At 41.7% G+C, this 22,588-nt stretch overlaps 1 protein-coding gene across 1 annotated transcript in view; it reads left to right on the plus strand.

Annotated features, from left to right (window-relative positions):
- SP1 (Sp1 transcription factor) overlaps nt 1–17,955 on the plus strand; it is a 34,853-nt gene extending 16,898 nt beyond the window's left edge. Inside the window, exons 4-6 of the mRNA XM_012763604.2 lie at nt 10,647–10,815; nt 15,084–15,283; nt 15,499–17,955. Of these exons, the coding sequence (XP_012619058.1) occupies nt 10,647–10,815; nt 15,084–15,283; nt 15,499–15,812 (683 nt within the window). The 3' untranslated portion in view covers nt 15,813–17,955. The remainder of the gene's footprint in view (nt 1–10,646; nt 10,816–15,083; nt 15,284–15,498) is intronic.
- Nucleotides 17,956–22,588: the final 4,633 nt, after the last annotated feature.

Raw genomic sequence — 22,588 nt, forward strand, 5'->3', positions numbered from 1 at the left:
GGGCTCGAGTGATCCTTCTGCCTCAGCCTCCCGAGTAGCTGGGACTACAGGCATGCGCCACCATGCCCGGCTAATTTTTTTTTTTTTTTTTTTTTATATATCAGTTGGCCAATTAATTTCTTTCTATTTATAGTAGAGACGGGGTCTCGCTCTTGCTCAGGCTGGTTTTGAACTCCTGACCTTGAGCAATCCGCCCGCCTCGGCCTCCCAAGAGCTAGGATTACAGGCGTGAGCCACAGCGCCCGGCCAGTAATTCTATTTTTAATTTTTTTTTAGGAGATATATTTTGTACCTAAATTTTTTTTTTTTTGAGACAGAGTCTCTCTTTGTTGCCCAGGCTAGAGTGAGTGCCATGGCGTCAGCCTAGCTCACAGCAACCTCAAACTCCTGGGCTCAAGCGATCCTGCTGCCTCAGCCTCCCCAAGTAGCTGGGACTACAGGCATGCGCCACCATGCCCGGCTAATTTTTTCTATATATATTAGTTGGCCAATTAATTTCTTTTTTTTTTTTTTTTTGAGACAGAGTCTCGGTTTGTTGTCCAGGCTAGAGTGAGTGCCGTGGCGTCAGCCTAGCTCACAGCAACCTCAAACTCCTGGGCTCGAGCGATCCTTCTGCCTCAGCCTCCCGAGTAGCTGGGACTACAGGCATGTGCCACCATGCCCGGCTAATTTTTTTTATATATATATCAGTTGGCCAATTAATTTCTTTCTATTTATAGTAGAGACGGGGTCTCGCTCTTGCTCAGGCTGGTTTTGAACTCCTGACCTCGAGCAATCCGCCTGCCTCAGCCTCCCAGAGAGCTAGGATTACAGGCGTGAGCCACTGCGCCCGGCTTGTACCTAAATTTTTTTATCTTCACTTTTAGCTTCTATTAAGAAACTGGTTTGGGCCCGCGCGGTGGCTCACGCCTGTAATCCTAGCACTCTGGAAGGCCGAGGTGGGTGAATTACTTTAGGTCAGGAGTTTAGAACCAGCCTGAGCAAGAGCAAGACCCCATCTCTACTATCAATAGAAAGAAATTAATTGGACAACTAATATATATGGAAAAAATTAGCCGGGCATGGTGGCACATGCCTGTAGTCCCAGCTACTCAGGAGGCTGAGGCAGTAGGATCGCTTGAGCCCAGGAGTTTGAGGTTGCTGTGAGCTAGGCTGATGCCACAGCACTCACTCTAGCCTGGGCAACAAAGCAAGACTTTGTCTCAGAAAAAAAAAAAAAAGAAAGAAACTGGTTTGTTCTTTTTTATAAATTTCACATTTTCATATTGTGTTTTTAGTCAGAACGACATTTTAAGCTTTTTTACCTGGGCAGTTTTCTTGTGTTTCCTAATTTTCTAATCTAATGGAATAATATCATTAGTACATTGCAGCTGATATCCAGCTGCTTTATTTCTTTTTCTTTTTCTTTTTTTGGCTACAGAGCACAACCAGGATATCCAGCTGCTTTTACATTATTTAAATCTTGACTTTGTTTCTATCCATGGAGTTAAAAAATAAAACAAATCTTGACTATTTATAAAGTAAGATGCTTAAAATGGAGCTCAAGGGTTGAGTGTTAAGAAAGGAATTGTTGCTGCACAGAAAAATCTTCGAGATGTACAATATGAGCATGCTTTTCTTGGGTAACTGGTAACTGCTATGACTACAGAAAGCAAAGATGGCTTGTTGCTGGGAAGTATTTCCCTTTGTTGGAATTATTCATTGACTCTCTGAGCCCCAGAAAAATGACAATTGTCTTGTCATCCTAGACAATGGATATTCTCATCTCTAGTTTATATAGATGCTTAGGAAACTACAGCATAGCCACCCAGGCATCTTGGTATAGTGGTAATTAATCTTTTAGTCAAACAACTGGTCAGAGCTGTCTTAATAAAAGCACTAGCATAACATCACATTGTATTATTTTCTTTTTTTAGAGTTCTTTGTCAGTTTCCTTGCTTACATTATATTATTTTTTAACTGAAATGTGCAGCAAATTAAGATTCATCCACACTAAAATTACTGATGTTTCTTTGACTTATAATAGAAAACATTCTGACAACTAATTGGCTTAAGTCTTTTTTTTTTTTTTTTTGAGACAGAGTCTCACTTTGTTGCCCAGTCTAGAGTGAGTGCCATGGCGCCAGCCTAGCTCACAGCAACCTCAAACTCCTGGGCTCAAGCAATCCTTCTGCCTCAGCCTCCCGAGTAGCTGGGACTATAGGCATGCGCCACCATGCCTGCCTAATTTTTTCTGTCTATATTAGTTGTCCAATTAATTTCTTTCTATTTAAGTAGAGACAGGGTCTCGCTCTTGCTCAGGCTGGTTTTGAACTCCTGACCTGGAGCAATCCGCCAGCTTCAGCCTCCCAGAGTGCTAGGATTATAGGCATGAGCCACCACGCCTGGCCTGGCTTAAGTCTTGAAATTTTTATAGCAGTAACCAAAAGGAAACATTATAAAATATTATTGTATCAGATTATCTAGATGTCTTACCATAAAAATTTAAGAAATAGGCATTTACACTTAAGAAACAGGCTTATTCAGGATTGTGGCCATGGAAGTCTGAATCTCTAAGGAGTGTAATAACTGGCCTGCAAAAAAAAATAAAAGAAAGAAATAGGCACATATAATAGGCATCACATGAAAAATACACCTTCATTTCCTGTACTTCTTTCTTGATATTGAAAATTTTTACTTACTAGATTATTTGGTTTTAATCATTCCTTTGCTTGCAAAGGAATTTGATGCTCTTTAAAAGTGGTACCAGCTAAAAATTTTGTCTCTTTCCAAAAAGCTAAGCATCAAACGTAGAATGAACTTTTCATAGTAAATTATTCATTTTGTTTATCTCTATTAAAGCCTCAGTCCTTTAGAAAGCATTGTCCAGAATGATTCTCTAATGAGAATGTTACTGAAGGTTTACTAATGTTGCATCATCTGAAGAACCGCTCAAAAAGCAACGTATCCCAGGACCCAGTGGAAGATTGGAGATACCTCACATTGTATTCGGCATGTTTCACAAGATCCTACCTACAGGAAAGAAAAATCTAAAAGTTATATGTGTGGCTGGGCGAGGTGCTTCACGCCTGTAATCCTAACATTCTGGGAGGCTGAGGCAGGAGGATCATTCAAGGTCAGGAGTTCAAAACCAGCCAAGTAAAAATATATATAGAAAAAATTAGCCGGGCATGGCCGCGCATGCCTGTAGTCCCAGCTGCTGGAGAGGCTGAGGCAGAAGGATTGCTTGAACCCAGGAGTTTGAGGTTGCTGTGAGCTAGGCTGATGCCATGGCACTCTAGCATGGGCAACAGAATGAGACTCTTGTCTCAAAAAAATAAAAAATAAAAAAAAAGAAGAAGGTTATATGTGGAAAATATTAGCTTTCTGTTGTTAGTTAGGAAGTCAAGTTCAAAGCCTTTTCTAATTCTGGTTGTTCAGAACCCCCATCAGGCCCATGCAGCTGCTTTCTACAATGCTGGAGGCTGGTAATAAAACCTACATACTGCACATGAATAGTTCTTTTTATAAATGAATTATATTGTGTCAAGTCTCCTGTTCTTGTGTATTTCCCTTCATCCTACCTCCATTTCTGTTTCCTACTCCCATGTGACATTGGTATTATGAACAAACTCAGGAGCTCACTAAAGAGTATCGTTCCCCACCCCCCATTTGTTATGTTGCTGCTGTGAGGGAAAATTAAATGACTCTTCGAAAGTGTAATATAGGCCGGATGTGATGGCTCATGCCTGTTATCCGAGCACTCTAGGAGGCCAAGGCAGGAGGTCAAGAGTTCAAGACCAGCCTGAGCGAGAACAAGACCCCGTTTCTACTAAAAATAGAAAACATTAGCTGGGCATGGTGGTGCACACCTATAGTCCCAGCTACTTGGTTGGTAGAAGGGTCACTTAGCCCAGGAGTGTTTGAGGTTGCAGTGAGCTATGATGATGCCACTGCACTTGAGCCAGGGGTGATGTATTGAGACACTGTCTCAAAAAAAAAAAAAAAAAAAAAAGAAAGAAAGTATAATATAAAAATCCAGAAGATTGATGGAAAATTACTTGGAATGAGTTTACCCACTTGGTTTGTGCTCTCCTGGATGGGAAGTTGCAGATAAATATAAATGAGATCTTAAACCCAAAATACCCTTGTTTTTGGCCGGGCGTGGTGGCTCACGCCTGTAATCCTAGCTTTCTGGGAGGCCGAGGCGGGTGGATTGCTCGAGGTCAGGAGTTCGAAAACAACCTGAGCAAGAGCGAGACCCCGTCTCTACTATAAATAGAAAGAAATTAATTGGCCAACTAATATATACAAAAAATTAGCTGGGCATGGTGACAAATGCCTGTAGTCCCAGCTACTTGGGAGGCTGAGCCAGGAGTTTGAGGTTGCTGTGAGCTAGGCTGACGCCACGGCACTCACTCTAGCCTGGGCAACAAAGCGAGACTCTGTCTCAAAAAAAAAATACCCTTGTTTTTTTCTGTTGTACAGCTCTTTTTGTGGATGAACTTCTCACATCCTGTGTAGTATGGTTGAATGGTTTAGCTGTGAGTTTAGTCCTTAATCTGATGTAATTAAAGAGTGAACTAACTCCAGCTCTAAAACTAGTAGTAATTTATTGGAAATCCTTTGTGAAAGAAAAAGGCAGCTTGTCCTTTTTAGATATATGTAGTATGTGGATAGGAGAGTGAGAACATGGAATTTGTAGGCAGATACCTCAGGCCCAGATCATAACTTTGCTGTATACTGGCTATGTAATTTTATTTTATTTTATTTTTTTTAGTTTTAATTTTTTTTTTTTTTTTTTTGAGACAGAGTTTCGCTTTGTTGCCTAGGCTAGAGTGAGTGCCATGGCGTCAGCCTAGCTCACAGCAACCTCAAACTCCTGGGCTCAAGCGATCCTTCTGTCTCAGCCTCCTAAGTAGCTGGGACTACAGGCATGAGCCACCATGCCCGGCTAATTTTTTCTATATATATTAGTTGGCCAATTAGTTTCTTTCTATTTATAGTAGAGACGGGGTCTCGCTCTTGCTCAGGTTGGTTTCGAACTCCTGACCTCGAGCAATCCACCCGCCCTGGCCTCCCAGAGAGCTAGGATTACAGGCGTGAGCCACCGCGCCCGGCCCAGTTTTAATTTTTATTTATTTATTTGAAGCAGAGTCTCACTCTGTTGCCTGGGCTAGAGTGCCATGGTGTCAGCCTAGCTCACAGCAACCTCAAATTCCTGGGCTCAAGTGATCCTTCCGCCTCAGCCTCCCGAGTAGCCTGGACTACAGGCATGTGCCACCATGCCCGATTAGTTTATGTATTTATAGTTGGCCAATTTCTTTCTATTTTTAGTAGAGATGGGGTCTTGCTCTTGCTCAGGCTGGTTTCCAACTCCTGACCTTGAGTGATCTGCCAGCCTGGCCTCCCAGAGTGGTAGGATTACAGCGTGAGCCACCATGCCCAGCCTGGCTATGTAATTTTAGTGGGGAAAGTTCTTTATCTTCTAACCCTCTCTGAGGTTGTTTCTTTGTTTTTGTTTTTTGAGAAGAGGGTCTCACTCTGTCACCCCGGGGTAGAGTGCAGTGGCATCCTCATAGCTCACTGCAACCTCAAATTCCTGGGCTCAAATGATCCTCCTGCCCAGTCCCCCAAGTAGCTGGGACCACAGGCACAGTGCCACTATGCCTGGCTAATTTTTGTTTTTTTAAAGACAAGGTCTCCTTCTTGCTCAGGCTGATTTTGAACTACTGACCTCAAGCAATCCGCCCACCTCAGCCTCCCAGAGTGCTGGGATTACAGGTGTGAGCCACCACGCCCGGCCTCTTTGTTTCTTTATATATATGTAGAATGTGCTCGGTACCACAAACATATGGGTACAGAATAAATAATCTGAAAGGAGAACACTGCTGTCCAGAGGACTACTGATATATATTGTAGTTTCAGTTTAGGTAACAGGAAAATTAAAAGCATTCACTTTATAAAGATTAGGGAGAAAACTTTGAAAATTAGAAAACTTCTTTTGAGGACAAGAAAAATAAGTATTTAGAAGATAACTTTTGTTTAAATGATATTGATGAGAATGTTCTAGCAACGTAAAATAGTAGAGAAAATAAAATTACTTGAAATGTAACTATCCAGAGATATCCACTGTTGAAATTTTGGTGATTATCCTTCTAGCCATCTTTTTGTACATTTGTGTACAATTTACTGTTTTTTTTTTTTTTTTTTTTAGTCAGAGTCTCACTCTGTTGCCAGGGCTAGAATGCTATGGCATCAGCCTCTCTCACAGCAACTTTAAACTCCTGGGCTCAAGTGATCCTCCTGCCTCAGCCTCCCAAGTAGCTGGGACTGCAGGCATGTGCCACCATGCCTGGCTAATTTTTATATATTTTTAGTTGGCCAATTAATTTCTTTCTATTTTTTAGTACAGATGGGGTCTCGCTCTTGCTCAGGCTGGTCTCAAACTCCTGACCTCGAGCAATTCACCCACCTCCGCCTCCCAGAGTGCTAGGATTATGTAAGGTGTGAGCCACTGCGCCTGGCCTACAATACTGTTTATATGTTTTGCTAATAGGTACTTAAGTAGGATCGTACTGTCCACAGTGCCCTGTAATCTGCTGTTTTCACTGAACAGTATGTCATGAACATGTTTTCTATGTCAATAAATGTAAGTCTGTATCATTTTAAATGGTTGTATGGTAATTGTATATTTGTACTAGGATTTACTTAACCATTTTTTGTTTGTTTTTGTTTTGTTTTTTGAGATGAGGCTGCACTCTGTTGCTTTGGCAAGAATACAGTGACATGATCATAACATGTGCCACTATACCCAGCTAATTTTTCTTATTTTTTGTAGAGGTGAAGGATATTGTTGTGTTGCCCAGGCTAGTCTCAAATTCCTGACCTCCAGTGATCCTCCCTGCTTGGCCTTCCAAAGTGCTGGGATTATAGGCGTGAGCCACCGTGCCTGGCCTCCTTTCTAATATTTATACCTAATTTTATTCTTGACTTGCTAAGTAATATTGGTAATAGTAGATAGCTTTGTTTTATACCTCATTTTTTCTTTTTTATATACTTTACTTTTTTTCTTTTTATTGTGACAGAGTCTCACTTTGTTGGCTGAGCCACTGCGCCCAGCCTGCTTTTAATGTTTTTATAATAATATGTACAAATTAAGACAAAGTGGAGACAGTTCCCAAAGTGGGGGCGGGAACGACAAAGTAGTCTACCTCCACATGAAAAAGTTACCCTAGAATTTATGTGTGGGAGGGATTTAAATATCAGCTTTAGGGTATCTGATTATAGAATTGTTCTAGGGACATTTACACATCAACTTAGCCCTATAGAAAAAGGTACTTAACATGTAAGTGCTTATTTAAATGGTCACTTCAGATATCTTAGGATGTTGTGGTACTGAAAACTTCCTTCTTTAATATCAATTTAGATATTTATGATATTGTAAAGATATTGTGACTACAAATACATAAAGTTGGCTGGGGTCAGCGACTCAGGCCTGTAATCCTAGCACTCTGGGAGGCCATCACTCAAGGACAGGAGTTCAAGACCAGCCTGAGCAAGAGTGAGACCTTGTCTCTACTAAATATAGAAAAAATTAGCCAGGCATTGTGGCGCATGCCTATAGTCCCAGCTACTTGGGAGCCTGAGGCAGGATTGCTAAGGCCAGGAGTTTGAGGTTGCTGTGAGCTAGGCTCAGGCCACAGTGCTCTAGCCTAGGCAGCAGAGCAAGACTCTGTCTAAAAATAAAAAAAAATGCATAAAGTTTATTTGTGTATATCAGTTGTGATTGATGGGGAAGATGAAAAATGATAATAGTTAATTTGTTAGAATGATAGGCTGTTTCTCCATCTTTCTAATTTCTATCACTGTTAAGAGTACTATGAATGTATATATATTTTTGTATATTTAGGATGAATAGAAAGTATTATAAATAAAAATATTTTTAGAACCTTATTCATAGATGGCTAATGATACTCATTTTTCTTCAGGTTTTACTGGAGAAATTAATTTAGTCTTGTAAATGGGAGACAATCTCTAGGATACTTGAGTTTAGGGTATTTTATCTTTTTGTATTACAGTATATATGTAATTATTGTTATTAACTTAAGGATCAGAGGCTCTAAGTAAGTTTAGTTTTAGTATTTTATTTTATTTTTAAAAAACAAATGGGGGTGTCTCACTCTTGCTCAGGCTGGTCTGGAACTCCTGAACTCAAGCTATCCTCCAGCTAGCCTTCTGCTATCCTCAAGCTAGCCTCCCAGAGTGCTAGGATTACAGGTGTGAGCCACTGCACCTGGCCTAAGTAATTTTGAAATATCAATTGATGGATATGAATAGTCCAAATGTCAGTCAAAAGGACCTGATTAAAATACAATCAACGGAGGAATTAATTGTGTTTCTCTCTAATTTAGGGAAATGATAGAGGTCTGAAATAAGTCTAAAATTAATTTTATCACTTCTCTATTTTATCATTCTTCTGCTGTTATTAAACCAAACTTACTTTATTCTTTTAACCTTTATGTCCCTCTTCCACATTTTTCTGTATGGTATGTATGTATTACATATTTAAGTTAATATTTATACCAATCTGTATCTTTGGATTCATGATGGATGATGTAAAAGTAGAGTGTTTGTTAAGGAAACATTACCAAAGCTGGAAAAAAATCTAGCTTTGATGGAGAGACATCTTAAATACCTTATCAAATGGTACCATTTAAAATTTGTGTGTATGTCTCCTCACCCCCACCTGTTTTTTCCTTCTTAAACGTCTTGCCTGGGAAGGTGGGCCTATAACACCTATCTATTACATAGTTACAGTGACATCTGCTGGTGAGAGCCCTTGCTACCTTTGTGCTGATTGCCCTGTACTTAAGGAAAACTACCCATTTAGTAAGATGTAGAGAGCCAGTTCTTAAATTTATTTAAAAACTTTTCTATTTTGGCCAGGCGTGGTGGCTCACGCCTGTAATCCTAGCACTCTGGGAGGCTGAGGCGGTTGGATCACTCAAGGTCAGGAGTTGGAAACCAGCCTGAGCAAGAGGGAGACCCCATCTCTACTATAAATAGAAAAAAATTAATTGGCCAACTAAAAATATATATAGAAAAAATTAGCCGGACATGGTGGTGCATGCCTGTAGTCCCAGCTACTTGGGAGGCTGAGGCAGAAGAATCGCTTGAGCCCAGGAGTTTGAGGTTGCTCTGAAGCTAGACTGATGCCACGGCACTCTAGCAGGGGCAACAGAGTGAGACTCTGTCTTTTAAAAAAAAAAAAGAATCACATACTGAGTCGACCAGCATTAAGAGAAAAAAATTTAAATAACAGTCTCAAAAATTTCAACATACACTACTTATAGTAGAGGTAAGTATTATTTGTGAATCTTTTGTTTCAGTTATGTGTGTGTATACTAGGTACCAATGTAAAAGTATTTCTTATGATGGCTTGCATCCTTTAAATTCTTATTTTCAGTCATTTCCATAGAATTTTAGCTCTGGAGTTACTTGCGAATGAATAAAAGATTTTTGGGACATCTTTCTGTAACAGTATATAACGTTACATCATTCTTTTTAATGGCTACATAGTAGTCCATTGCTTAAATTTATCATAATTGACTTAATTAGTTCTTTAATGGTGTACATTTCATTATTTCCAGTGGGGGTTTTTTTTGGGGAGGGAGGAAACAGGGTCTTGGCTCTGTTGCCTGAGCTAGGGTACAGTGGTGTCATTATAGTTACTGCAACCCCAAGCTCCTGGGCTCAAACAGTCTTCCCACTTTGACCTCTCAAAGTGTTGAGATTATAGGTGTGTGCCACCACGCCTGGCCTGTTTCCAATTTTTTGTTATTACAAAGCTACAGAAACCATTATTGTCATATATTTTTGTATATTCATGAATATATCCATAGGGTATTGCTTGTTCAGAGCAGATATGCATTTAAATTTTTAATATTTCGAAATTGGCCTTCCCAAAGGTTGTACTAATTTACCACCACCTGTATGTGAAAATGCTAATTTTCCCATCTACTTGGCAGTGCTGTGTATTATCAGAGTTTAGCTTTTGGTAATTTGGTGAGAAATTACAAATTCATTTTAAGTGGAGAGTTTTTGTTTTTGTTTTTTGAGACAGAGTCTCACTCTGTTGCCCAGGCTAGAGTGCCGTGGCATCAGCCTGGCTCGCAGCAACCTCAAACTCCTGGGCTCAGGCGATCCTCCTGCCTCAGCCTCTCAAGTAGCTGGGACTACAGGCATGCACCACCATGCCTCACTAATTTTTTCTATATAAATTTTTAGTTATTTGGCTAATTTCTTTCTGTTTATAGTAGAGATGGGGTCTCGCTCTTGCTCAGGCTGGTCTCGAACTCCTGACCTTGAGTGATCCTCCTGCCTCGGTCTCTCAGACTGCTAGGATTACAGGCGTGAGCCACCACGCCTGGCCATAAGTGGAGTTTTATTTTTTAAATTATGAGTTAAATTGCTAAAATTTATATATATTTACTGGCTCTTTGTATTTTCAATGATTCCTGAGATTTTAAGTATGGGTGTTGTCAGTGAATGTGGCTTCCTAACTTTGAAGAAGTGGTACCGTGAATATAGGGTGTCACTGAAATGCCTAGAGCTGTGATTGCATCCTCACTTTCCACCTTGACCCTTTTCTCTCTTAATTTCAGGTGATCATGGAGCTCAACTTGGTCTTCATGGGGCTGGTGGTGATGGAATACATGATGACACAGCAGGTGGAGAGGAAGGAGAGAATAGCCCAGATCCCCAACCCCAAGCTGGTCGGAGGACCCGGCGGGAAGCATGCACCTGTCCCTATTGTAAAGATAATGAAGGAAGGTGAGTTGACCCAGCCAATCTCTTAGGAGTATAAAGAAAAATTAGGCCAGGCATGGTGGCTCACACCTGTAATCCCAGCACTTTGGGAGGCCAAGGTGGGATGATTGCTTGAAGCCAGGAGTTCATGACCAGCCTAGCAGCATAGAGAGACTCCATCTCTACACAAAACAAAAGTTAGCCAGCTGTGGAGGCGCATGCCTGTTGTTTCAACTACTTAGGAGGCTTAGGTGGGAAGATCACCTCATCCCAGGTGTTCAAGGTTGCAGTGAGCTATGATTGTGAAACTATACTCCAGGCAGGGCGACAGTGTGAGACTCTAGTCTCTAAAAAATGAAAAGAGGCCGGGCGCGGTGGCTCATGCCTGTAATCCTAGCACTCTGGGAGGCCGAGGCGGGCGGATTGCTCAAGGTCAGGAGTTCAAAACCAGCCTGAGGGAGACCCCGTCTCTACCATAAAAATAGAAAGAAATTAATTGGCCAACTAATATATATAATATAAAAATCAGCCGGGCATGGTGGCTCGTGCCTGTAGTCCCAGCTACTCGGGAGGCTGAGGCAGGAGGATTGCTTGAGCCCAGGATTTTGAGGTTGCTGTGAGCTAGGCTGACGCCACGGCACTCACTCTAGCCTAGGCAAGAAAGCGAGACTCTGTCTCAAAAAAAAAAAAAAAAAAAATGAAAAGAAAAGAAAAAGAGGCTGAGTGTGGTGGCTCACACCCTTAATCCTAGCTCTCTGGGAGGCCAATGCAGGAGGATCACTTGAGCTCAGGAGTTTGAGACCAGCCTGAGTAAGAGTGAGACCCCATCTCTGCTAAAAACAGAAAAAATTAGCCAGGCATCATGGCCAGTGCTTCTGTACTCAGCTATTTGGAAGGCTGAGGCAAGAAGATCACTTGAGCCAAGGAGTTTGAGATTGCAGTAAGCTATGATGATGCCATTGCACTCTACCCAGGGCAACAGAACGAAACTCTGTCTCAAAAAAAAAAAGAAAAAGGGCCTGGCATGGTGGTTCATGCCTGTAATCCTAGCACTCTGGGAGGCCGAGGCAAGCGGATAGCTTGAGGTCAGGAGTTCGAAACCAGCCTGAGCAAGAGCGAGACCCCATCTGTACTGTATAGAAATTAACTGACCAACAGAAAATACATATACAAAACATTAACCGGGCATGGTGGCGCATGCTTGTAGTCCCAGCTACTCAGGAGGCTAAGGCAGTAGGATGGCTTTAGCCCAGGAGATTGAGGTTGCTGTGAGCTAGGCTGATGCCACGGCACTCACTCTAGCCTGAGCAACAAAGTGAAACTCTGTCTCAGAAAAAAAAAAAAAATTAAAATAGATTTGGAAGTGGGAAGCAGAGGGGTAATTTTTTTTTAATATTTAAAACTTGCTCGGCACTGTGGCTCATGCCCATAATCCCATCACTTTGGGAGGCTAAGTCGGGAGGATTGCTTGAGTTCAGGAGTTCCACACCAGCCTATGCAACATAGCAAGTCCATGTATCTACAAAAAATTTTTATAAAGTAACCAAACATGTTAGCATATGCCTGCAGCTCTAGTTACTCAGGATCCTGAGGAGGGAGAATTGCTTAAGGCCAAGAGGTGGAGGCTGCAATGAGCTATTGTTGCACTCCAGCCTCGGTGACCGAGCGAGACCCCATCTCAAAAAAAAGGAAAATTTTTTTCATCAAAGAATCTAAAGGGTCCTGCAAAGCAAAGTTCCGACAGATTTTCTCATTAGTAATACCTGTTTCTCTAATATTTTCTTTGGAAAGTTCTACGTTCTGTTGTTTTCCTTCAAGTCACTGCTTTTGAAGGAGAATTAAATGTCAAATAGTCATTTACATACCTTGGAAGAATCTGTTAAAGTTTTGTCTTGATAAACTAAGCACAAAAATAGAAAACAAGAAAAATACCAGGCCAGGCGTGGTGGCTCACGCCTGTAATCCTAGCACTCTGGGAGGCCAAGGCGGGCGGATTGCTCAAGGTCAGGAGTTCAAATCCAGCCTGCGCATGAGCGAGACCCCGTCCGTCTCTACTGTAAATAGAAAGAAATCAATTGGCCAACTAAAAATATATATAGAAAAAATTAGCGGGGCATGGTGGCGCATGCCTGTAGTGCCAGCTACTCGGGAGGCTGAGGCAGGAGGATTGCTTGAGCCCAAGAGCTTGAGGTTGCTGTGAGCTAGGCTGACGCCATGGCACTCTAGCCCGGGCAACAAAGTGAGACTGTCTCAAAAAAAAAAAAAGAAAAGAAAAATAACAAAACAAAACTTTTTTTTTTTTTTTGAGACAGTCTCACTTTGTTGCCCGGGCTAGAGTGCCGTGGCGTCAGCCTAGCTCACAGCAACCTCAGTCTCCTGGGCTCAAGCAATCCTACTGTCTCAGCCTCCCGAGTAGCTGGGACTACAGGCATGGGCCAGCATGCCCGGCTAATTTTTTTTGTATATATATTAGTTGGCCAATTAATTTCTTTCTATTTATAGTAGAGACAGGGTCTCGCTCAGGCTGGTCTCGAACTCCAGACCTTGGGCAATCCGCCCACCTCAGCCTCCCAGAGTGCTAGGATTACAGGCGTGAGCCACCGCGCCCGGCCAACAAAACAAATTTTTGAATTCTTTGTAGTTTACCTTATGTACAGGAAAAGCAGACTGTGTGCCTTGGAGTCAAAAGCAGTGACAATTCATTGGCTATATGGGAAATAGAAAAAAGAAAAGTAAAAAAAAAAAAATTTTTTTTCAATAAAAAAACCAGTGACAATTTCCCTCTAACAAGGCTTCAAGAGGATTATATTTCTGAGGCAAGTTCTGTGATTTCCATGTAAGTGTGATTTCATTTCTGTTAGGGTTTTCTGCTTCTGCTAATATGTGCTGTTTAAACCCACGATAAGTTCCTCTTGGAAATTTCCCCAGTGCCTACTGATGGATCACACACAGAACAAATTGGTTTGGCAGAAATGTTTTAGAACTGATTCCTGAGAGAAGCTTGGGATTTACTTCATATAGTGAATTTTTTTTTACCTTGAATTAGTTAGGATCCTGTTTCCCTATTTTAACTTTTGTCCTGCCCATATTCTCTTCTCTGAAGTCACTGATATTGCCCTGGCTTTTTAGCTTTTAATCTTTACCATTTGGCTCTTGACCCTTATTCTAGGAGGAAAGTTTTGTAAAATACTGTATTTTCTCCAAAGTTCTCTACCAAGTACTTAACTGGAGAGATGCTTTGCTCAGTTAGTACAGTCCCCAACTAAAAATATCACCATTTTCACAGTATTTCCCATGGGAAATACTTGGATTGAGACTTAAACTTCTTGAAAAATACATAAAATTCCTCACAAACTCCACAAGTCACAAGTAGAGTGATTGTCTCTTAAAATATACAAATAACAAAATTGATTAAGGAATAAGAGAGCAGGAAAGAGCAAGTAAACAGTAGAAAGGAACCCTACGACTTGAATTTTGGGTATTAAGAACCATAATCATCTTAAGATTTATCTTTTTTTTTCTTTTTTGAGACAGAGTCTCACTTTGTTGCCCAGGCTAGAGTGAGTGCCATGGGGTTAGCCTATCTCACAGCAACCTCAAACTCTTAGGCTCAAAGCAATCCTCCTGCCTCAGCCTCCCGAGTAGCTGGGACTACAGGCATGCACCACCATGCCCGGCTGATTTTTTTTGTATACATATTAGTGGGCTAATTAATTTCTTTCTATTTTTATGGTAGCGACAGGGTCTTGCTCTTGCTTAGGCTGGTTGTTTTTTTTTTTTTTTTTTTGACAGAGTCTCTCTTTGTTGCCCAGGCTAGAGTGAGTGCCATGGCATCAGCCTAGCTCACAGCAACCTCAAACTCCTGGGCTCAAGCAATCCTCCTGCCTCAGCCTCCCAAGTAGCTGGGATAACAGGCATGTGCCACCATGCCCGGCTAATTTTTTCTATATATATTAGTTGGCCAATTAATTTGTTTCTATTTATAGTAGAGATGGGTCTCGCTTTTGCTCAGGGTGGGGGTGGTTTCGAACTCCTGACCTTGAACAATCCACCTGCCTCAGCCTCCCAGAGAGCTAGGATTACAGGCATGAGCCACTGCACCTGGCCTAAGATTTATCTTTTGATACAGAAAATAAGACCTTTTTTTCCTCCTCCTCCTCCCATCCCTCCTCTCCAAGAGAAGACAAGTTTGGGTTAGTTTTGAGTGGGTTGGGTAATTACTGTTAACACTTTGTGGTTCTTTAATTTCTGTCTTTAGAATGAGTGAAGAATACTTGTGTTCTCACTTTTAGGGGTTCTGGGGATCCTGGCAAAAAGAAGCAGCACATTTGTCACATCCAAGGCTGTGGTAAAGTATATGGCAAGACCTCACACCTACGGGCACACTTGCGCTGGCATACAGGCGAGAGGCCATTCATGTGTACTTGGTCATACTGTGGGAAACGCTTCACACGTTCGGATGAGCTACAGAGGCACAAACGCACACACACAGGTGAGCAAGAGCCTACAGAAGAGAGAAATAGTACTAGACCAGAATGGAATTTTTATCCCCCAAAAAAGGAAAAGATACCTGCCATGTTTTTCTTGTTCTTACCAACTTTGAATATTGGCCTTATTCTGCCTAATGCAGTTTGAAGGCAGTGAATTGGACAAGGTACCTCCACTTCCGGACATGTCAGCTTATCTTCTTTTTCTTCCTTCACCTAGGTGAGAAGAAATTTGCCTGCCCTGAGTGTCCTAAGCGCTTCATGAGGAGTGACCACCTGTCAAAACATATCAAGACCCACCAGAACAAGAAGGGAGGCCCAGGTGTAGCCCTGAGTGTGGGCACTTTGCCCCTGGACAGTGGGGCAGGTTCAGAAGGCAGCGGCACTGCCACCCCTTCAGCTCTTATTACCACCAATATGGTAGCCATGGAGGCCATCTGTCCAGAGGGTATTGCCCGTCTTGCCAACAGTGGCATCAACGTCATGCAGGTGGCGGATCTGCAGTCCATTAATATCAGTGGCAATGGTTTCTGAGATCAGGCACCTGGGGCCAGAGACAAATGGGTCATACCCCTCAACCCTGGGATGCAAGGTAGCATGGGTCCAAGAGACATGTGGGAGAGAAAGCCATGAGGCATTAAAATGCATGGTGGTGGGAAGAATTGGGGGAGGGATACAAGAGAAGAGATGGGGCCATGGCACCCACCTATATCATCAGTGCCTCCTTGAATGTGGGAAATATTAGTGAAAATTTTGTTGGTGCCACCTTTAATGAGCATTTGACCCCAGTTTCTTCCTACATTTCTTACCCCAACCTCCCCTTGCTGCATTTTTCTTCTCAGCTCTCCCATGATGGATCCCCCCCTTTCCTAAAGCCATCATGCCTTGATAAATATATATGATCATTGAAATACTTTTTAACAAAAAACAGATTCTATATTATATATATATATATATATATAAAGATATATAGAGATGCATTCACAGGGGTTGGCTGGGAGGAGGAAGGAGACCATTCTGTGACCAAAATACCTTGGTCATTTTTTGTTTTTAATATTGCCTTATTTTCCTATGGCTGAGCCTTGTTGTGACACATCAAGCTTTCCTGTAGATGTTGTCTTGGCTTCCCACCAGATTAAGCATTCATATGCTCTGCTTTTAGTTTATATATACATACATAATGTTTTTTCTTTCCTAGTTTTGTCTTTTTATTTGGGATCAGCTTCTTGTACTCCTTTCCCAACTTAACTTTTTCTGTCGACCCTTCTGTCACCTGATCACTTCATGTATTTTGTTAGTGATCCCTGGATGAGGCACTTCTGTCAATCTTTTAAAGACCTTAGTCCCAGCAGCAGAATGGAAAAACCTTGAAGTCCAGGCCGATGCTTGAAGTAGCTATGGAGGGAGTGTTCAGAATACTACTGACGCAGGCACCTTCTTGGCGCTGGAGAGTCAAAGGCATCTCCCTTCATTAGCTGCTCTGAGTATCAAGAATCAGAAACTTTTCTGAGGAATTGTACAAGAGACCCTTTGAAGGTGATATCTGGGATCAGTTTACGTAAACTGTCAAAAAATGGTCAAATAATAGGGGCTTTTCAGTAGGAAAAAGATGTTCTCAGAAAAGGAAGTGACTCATAGTAGTTGGGTTCAGGAGTTAGTGGAGTATTTGGACTTTGGTACCACTGTCTTCCAAGGTATCTCTAAGCTTTGATGTGTGGGCTTCTGAGTCTGCATTCTAAGAGGAAATATACTTCCTCTTTTGAACATTCTGGGTAGTTTCTTTCCCATTATGTTGATAAGGAGCATCAGCCAATGAATCTGTTCTGGGTTTCCATTCTGCAGAATTCCAGAGCATGTACTAATGACAAGACAGTGGTTCTTAATGATCTTTTTTTTCCCTTAACTGTTCCTTATATGTACTTGGGTGGTTCCTAAGGGAAAAGGAAGCACATGATCATGGGAATGATAGCCCAGAACAAAAGAAATCTTGTCTTACCACTGTAGTTTATGGGATAGATTGGGAGAAATCATCCTGTTTTCTACATGGCCTGATTCCAGAAGAGACTGATCTAAAAATTATCGCGGCAGGGAACTCAGTGCGTTTCGCATTGATATTTAAACACAACCAGAGTTGTCCTCAAGGCCCAGCCATTAAAGCGTTGTCTCTCTTAACCTTCCAGGTATCTTGTTAGAGAGCTTTTCACTGTGAGAAGTGTGGAAATGGCTGTGTGTATGTGTGTAATCTGTTAGGTTGGGGATAGGTTTTCTGTTAGCCAATATTAAAAGAGACCTGCAATAAAAAATTACCCTAATCTGATAGAAGGTTAAGTGTTTGTGTATGACTGTGTGTGTGAATGTGCGTTTGTATATATATCTACACACAGATGAGAAATTATATTTGAAATTGTTGGAAAATCAAATTCAGATCAAAATGGCTTTCAGGCTCATTACCTAGAAGTCTATCTTAAAATGTGGGTATGTTCCTGAAGTCATTTCTCTGCTTATGCTAAATTAGTTACAATTATGAATGGGGGATATTCTACTGTACTTTTTAAAGAAGAAACTATTTTTTTTGTTTGAAAATGAAACTAACATCCAGATCTATAGCAGAGTCTTTATTCTTTTCATAAATCTTTTTACCTTGGCTACAAATAAATGATGCTATGATTCTACTATATATTTTATATAAAATCTATCCAAATTAGGTTTTGGGCAAGTTTGTGTTGTTTAACCTTAAGTATAATAACTGTTAATACTTTAAACAATAGTTCACTCCATTTGGTCCTTTCTATACAGATGTAATTCTGTTTTCAACACTCAGGAACTATTTCGAGGAACTTTCCCCAGATCAGATTATATTAATGTTAAAGTAAAAGTCATCCATGCCCAGTCACTATCACACCCTTTCTTTATTCCCACTGAAAGGCAGAACTCAGAACCTGCTATTTTATGTCTGTAATCATGTACTTTGGCATCTTTTGGAGGAAAGGGGCAAGATAACTCACTGTAGTGTGCAGTATTTTGCTAGAGTGTTTCAAGGAATAGAATCTTTCCAGTATGAAATTATTAGATATAAACTAGCTTTAATGATGCTGAGGACTAGAAGGTTATTTGATGATGTTTCTTTCTTGGATGGAAAGCTGCTGGTTTACCCTCAACCCCCTTCATTAGCATTACCATAAGTGAATTTATATCCGGTTCTTTTCTCTTGCCCTATTCCCTTCTCACTAAGGAAGCTCCAGATCCAGTATCTTGTTTGGCTCCAAACAGAAGCAGCTTCTGCTTTTGTTTTCCAGCAGCAGCAGTGAGCCACCCAGTCTTTTCCACAGGTAGTTAGGAGCCTACATTCCTTGAGTCAGGACCTCATTACTGAAAAATCCCATTTCCCTGAATTTTTGGCCAGCAGAAATTAGTGTAACTGATATGCATATTGATTCTGAAATTTTTTTCATGAGTTTTTTTAATTAATTTTTTTAATGACCAAAACTTGTAGGGCAGGGGATACTCAGAGGAGTGGTGATATTAAAATTCTCATTCCTTATGTTTTCAGGTTGCCCATTCACATTCATTTCCTTATCATCTGACTGTCTCACTTTTTACCCAGAGCAGTAACAATCCATACCATCTTCCTTCAGGGACTTCCCAGCTGGCACCCTGTGGGTGCTACACAGAATGCAATTTAATGGATAATTCTCAGCCTGGTTCAAAATAAATTGAACCTTTGATCCTAGAAAGTATAGACTAAAGTGAGGGGTAAAGATTATGATTAGGGGAGGGTTGGAGACAAAAGCTGTAAATTACTATGGCTGATTTATTTCTACTATATACATATATATATTTTTTGCTTTTGTATATCCTATATAGGAAACTAAGCATTGTATTTTTTTAACAAATCTGAGAAAGCACTATGAACTGCAGGTATTTGACTTTCAGAGTATATTTTGTATTAATAACTTCACATTATGTGAATACTGGAAGCTGCAGATCTTTGCTAGGACGCAATAAATTTATATACACTTTGAGGGGTTCTTCTGGGGGTGCTAATCAGGCCCCTGTTAAGTTCTGGGGGAGCCCTGGTGCTACTTGCTTAAAGTTTTTATTCAATTGTAAGTACCCTGATGCCTTTTGAACCTTGGGATCAGATCAAAAGAGTTTTGGAGATTAAGTACCAAGGAAAGAAGACAGTCTAGTTGCCTCAAGTGAGGGGTCCTTTGCATAGCTCTTCTTCTCCCTCCCCCGAAGCTGGGCAGCCCCTGGGTTTGGGAGGAGAAATGTGAATGAAGTCTCAGAATTTTATCTCCCTTAGAAGAGAGCTAGTAACTTATGTACAAGGATGAAAGGTGGCAGCAGTAGCTTTGGGGAAAGGGAGGAGGATATGGCACTTCTCCAGTCCCGGAAAACATTGCTTTTGAAAACTGCTGATAAAATACAGGCAGGTTATTACTTTTGTTTAGGAGACAGCTCTCTCTGATGCCTCTCTTGGCTCTACTCCGAGGGTACAGGCCTCTTCTAGGAGGATGAGTAGACCAGCTTTGAGGTTGACCTGTTTCTTTTTTTGTTTGCCTTCCTGAACAGCAGCCCCCAGGAAGACATTAAGCAGCTTTAAGCTTAAATTCCTACTCCCTCTTCCAGATTTGGCTCAGTTGCCTTAGATTGAAGGCTGAGAAAGGAAAAGAAGGGGAGTCCTTGGCTTCATTACTCCCCTAGGTCTTTTCCACTCTGACTTCCCCAACCTAAAAATGATTTCCTCCACAATGTTCATTTGAGAGAGGAATTTTGTCCCATTTCCCCCTTTCTCATTATCAAAAGCCTCAGTCTTCCTTGTCTCTGGTGAGGTAGTAGAGGTGTGGTGATCTATCCCTCAACTCCCCTAAGTCCCAGCTCAGTATCAGAAAAAAGCATAACATACAGAGTTAGGCTGGGGCTGCAGGTAGGGAGGACTTCGTTGATAACCTCTCCTGGGTTGTGTGTTTTCCTATATATCGCCTTCAGGAATTACACTGTGCCTTTTCCACAAGGGGAATGGGCTTCATCTGCCCAGTCCTTCACTCTCCCAGCAACTGCTCTTGAACAGTGTAGACAAGGGCAGGTCTTTATATTTCTGATCATCCCTTTATCCCAGTGACATCTCATATCCCTTACCTAGAGTCTAGGGCACAAAGACTTTGGGGAAAATATGCTGAGATTGACCTGAGGAAACACCACCTACACACACCAGTGGCAGCTGCCCCAGAGCCTGCTGCTGCTTCCCAAGTGTGCCGTCCTCTACGGGGAAGGGGGCGGTGCTCCAATCTCTGGTGCCTGAAACAAATTTTATTTCTCTCTCTCAACACTGGCAATAACCAGTCTCCATACCACTGTTGCCTTTTAAAACCTCTTAATTATCTCATGCTGTTTGTTGTTGGTTCCAACTCAGTTATCGCCAGGGCTGTATGATTAAATACTTTTAAATGTTCTCTCATCTTACTCTTTTTTCTCCCCTCACTCCTGTGTATGTATGATGCTAATCTCTTGTCTTTACGTTTCTTCCTGCTCCTTTTGTATCTTCCTTTCTTGTCTCTCCTTCCTACCTTTTGTCTCTGGGTGTTTTGGGGCGCTTTTTTTTTTTTTTTTTTTTTGCCTTTTGTACAAAGATTAGTTTCAATGTAGTCTGTAGCTCCTTTGTAAACCTATTAAAAAAGTTTTTTAATAAAAAGCCATGTCTCTGGTGTATTGAGAGGGTTGGGAATGGGGACTATATGGGTATAATTTCGTATTCCCGATCCAACAAAGGTTTCCAGGTTTCCAGCTACACAGTTATATTGTGCTCTCACACGTTAATTAGTGCAGTTGCCTTACACTTAATTCCTAGGTAAATGGTTTTATGATTAGATCAGTGTACCACCACTACATAGAAATGTGGAAGACTAAGAGGAATAAGGGCAGCTCCAGTGTTTTGGTTTTTTGAGACAGGGTCTCCTTTGCTCTGTTGCCTGGACTAGAGTGCTGTGGCAGCTTCATAGCTCACTGCAACCTCAAACTCCTGGGCTCAAGTGAGCCTCCTGTCTCAGCCTCCTGAGTAGCTGGGAGTGCACCTGGTGTGCATCCTCACACCAGGCTGAATTTTCTATTTTTTGTGGAGACAGGGTCTTACTCTTGATCGAGACCTCAAGCAATCCTCCCACCTCAGCCTCCCAGGTGCTAGGATTATAGATAACAGCCACTGCTCTTGTCCCCTCAATGTCTTTTTGCTTTTTTTTTTTTTTTGAGACAGTTTCTCTATGTTGCCCAGGCTAGGGTACCGTGGCTGTCAGCCTAGCTCACAGTAACCTCAAACTCCTGGCCTTGGCCGGGCGTGGTGGCTCATGCCTGTAATCCTAGCACTCTGGGAGGCCAAGGCAGGCAGATTGATTGAGGTCATGAGTTCGAAACCAGCCTGAGCAAGAGTGAGACCCCGTCTCTACTATAAATAGAAACAAATTAATTGGCCAACTATTCACACAGAAGTAGAAACCTAAAAAAAAAAAAAAAAAAAATTGGCCAACTAAGATATATATAGAAAAAATTAGCTGGGCATGGTGGCGCATGCCTGTAGTCCCAGCTACTCGGGAGGCTGAGGCAGCTGGATTGCTTGAGCCCAGGAGTTTGAGGTTGCTGTGAGCCAGGCTGATGCCACGGCACTCACTCTACCCTGGGCAACAAAGTGAGACTGGCTCAAAAAACAAAAAAACTCCTGGGCTCAAGCAGTCCTGCCTCAGTCTCCCGAGTAGCTGGGACTACTGGCAAGCGCCACCATGCCCAGCTAATTTTTTCTATATATACTTTTTTTTTTTTTGAGACAGAGTCTCACTTTGTTGCCCAGGCTAGAGTGAGTGCCATGGCGTCAGCCTAGCTCACAGCAAACTCAAACTCCTGGGCTCAAGCAATCCTCCTGCCTCAGCCTCCCGAGTAGCTGGGACTACAGGCATGTGCCACCATGCCCGGCTAATTTTTTCTATATATATTAGTTGGCCAATTAATTTGTTTCTATTTATAGTTGAGACGGGGTCTCGCTCTTGCTCAGGGTGGTTTCGAACTGACCTTGAGCAATCCGCCCGCCTCTGCCTCCCAGAGTGCTAGGATTACAGGCGTATATACTTTTATTTGTCCAGCTAATTTGTATATTTTCTTTTAGTGGAGATAGGGTGTTGCTCTTGCTCAGGCTGGTCTTGAACTCCTGATCTCAAATGATCCACCCACCTCAGCCTCCCAGAGTGCTAGGATTATTGGTGTGAGCTACCATACCTGGCCCCCAATGTCTTTAATAAGCATTTTATTTTGGAATAGTTTTT

This window comes from Microcebus murinus, chromosome 10 (genome assembly GCF_040939455.1).
Source record: "Microcebus murinus isolate Inina chromosome 10, M.murinus_Inina_mat1.0, whole genome shotgun sequence".
Classification (NCBI taxonomy): domain Eukaryota; kingdom Metazoa; phylum Chordata; class Mammalia; order Primates; family Cheirogaleidae; genus Microcebus; species Microcebus murinus.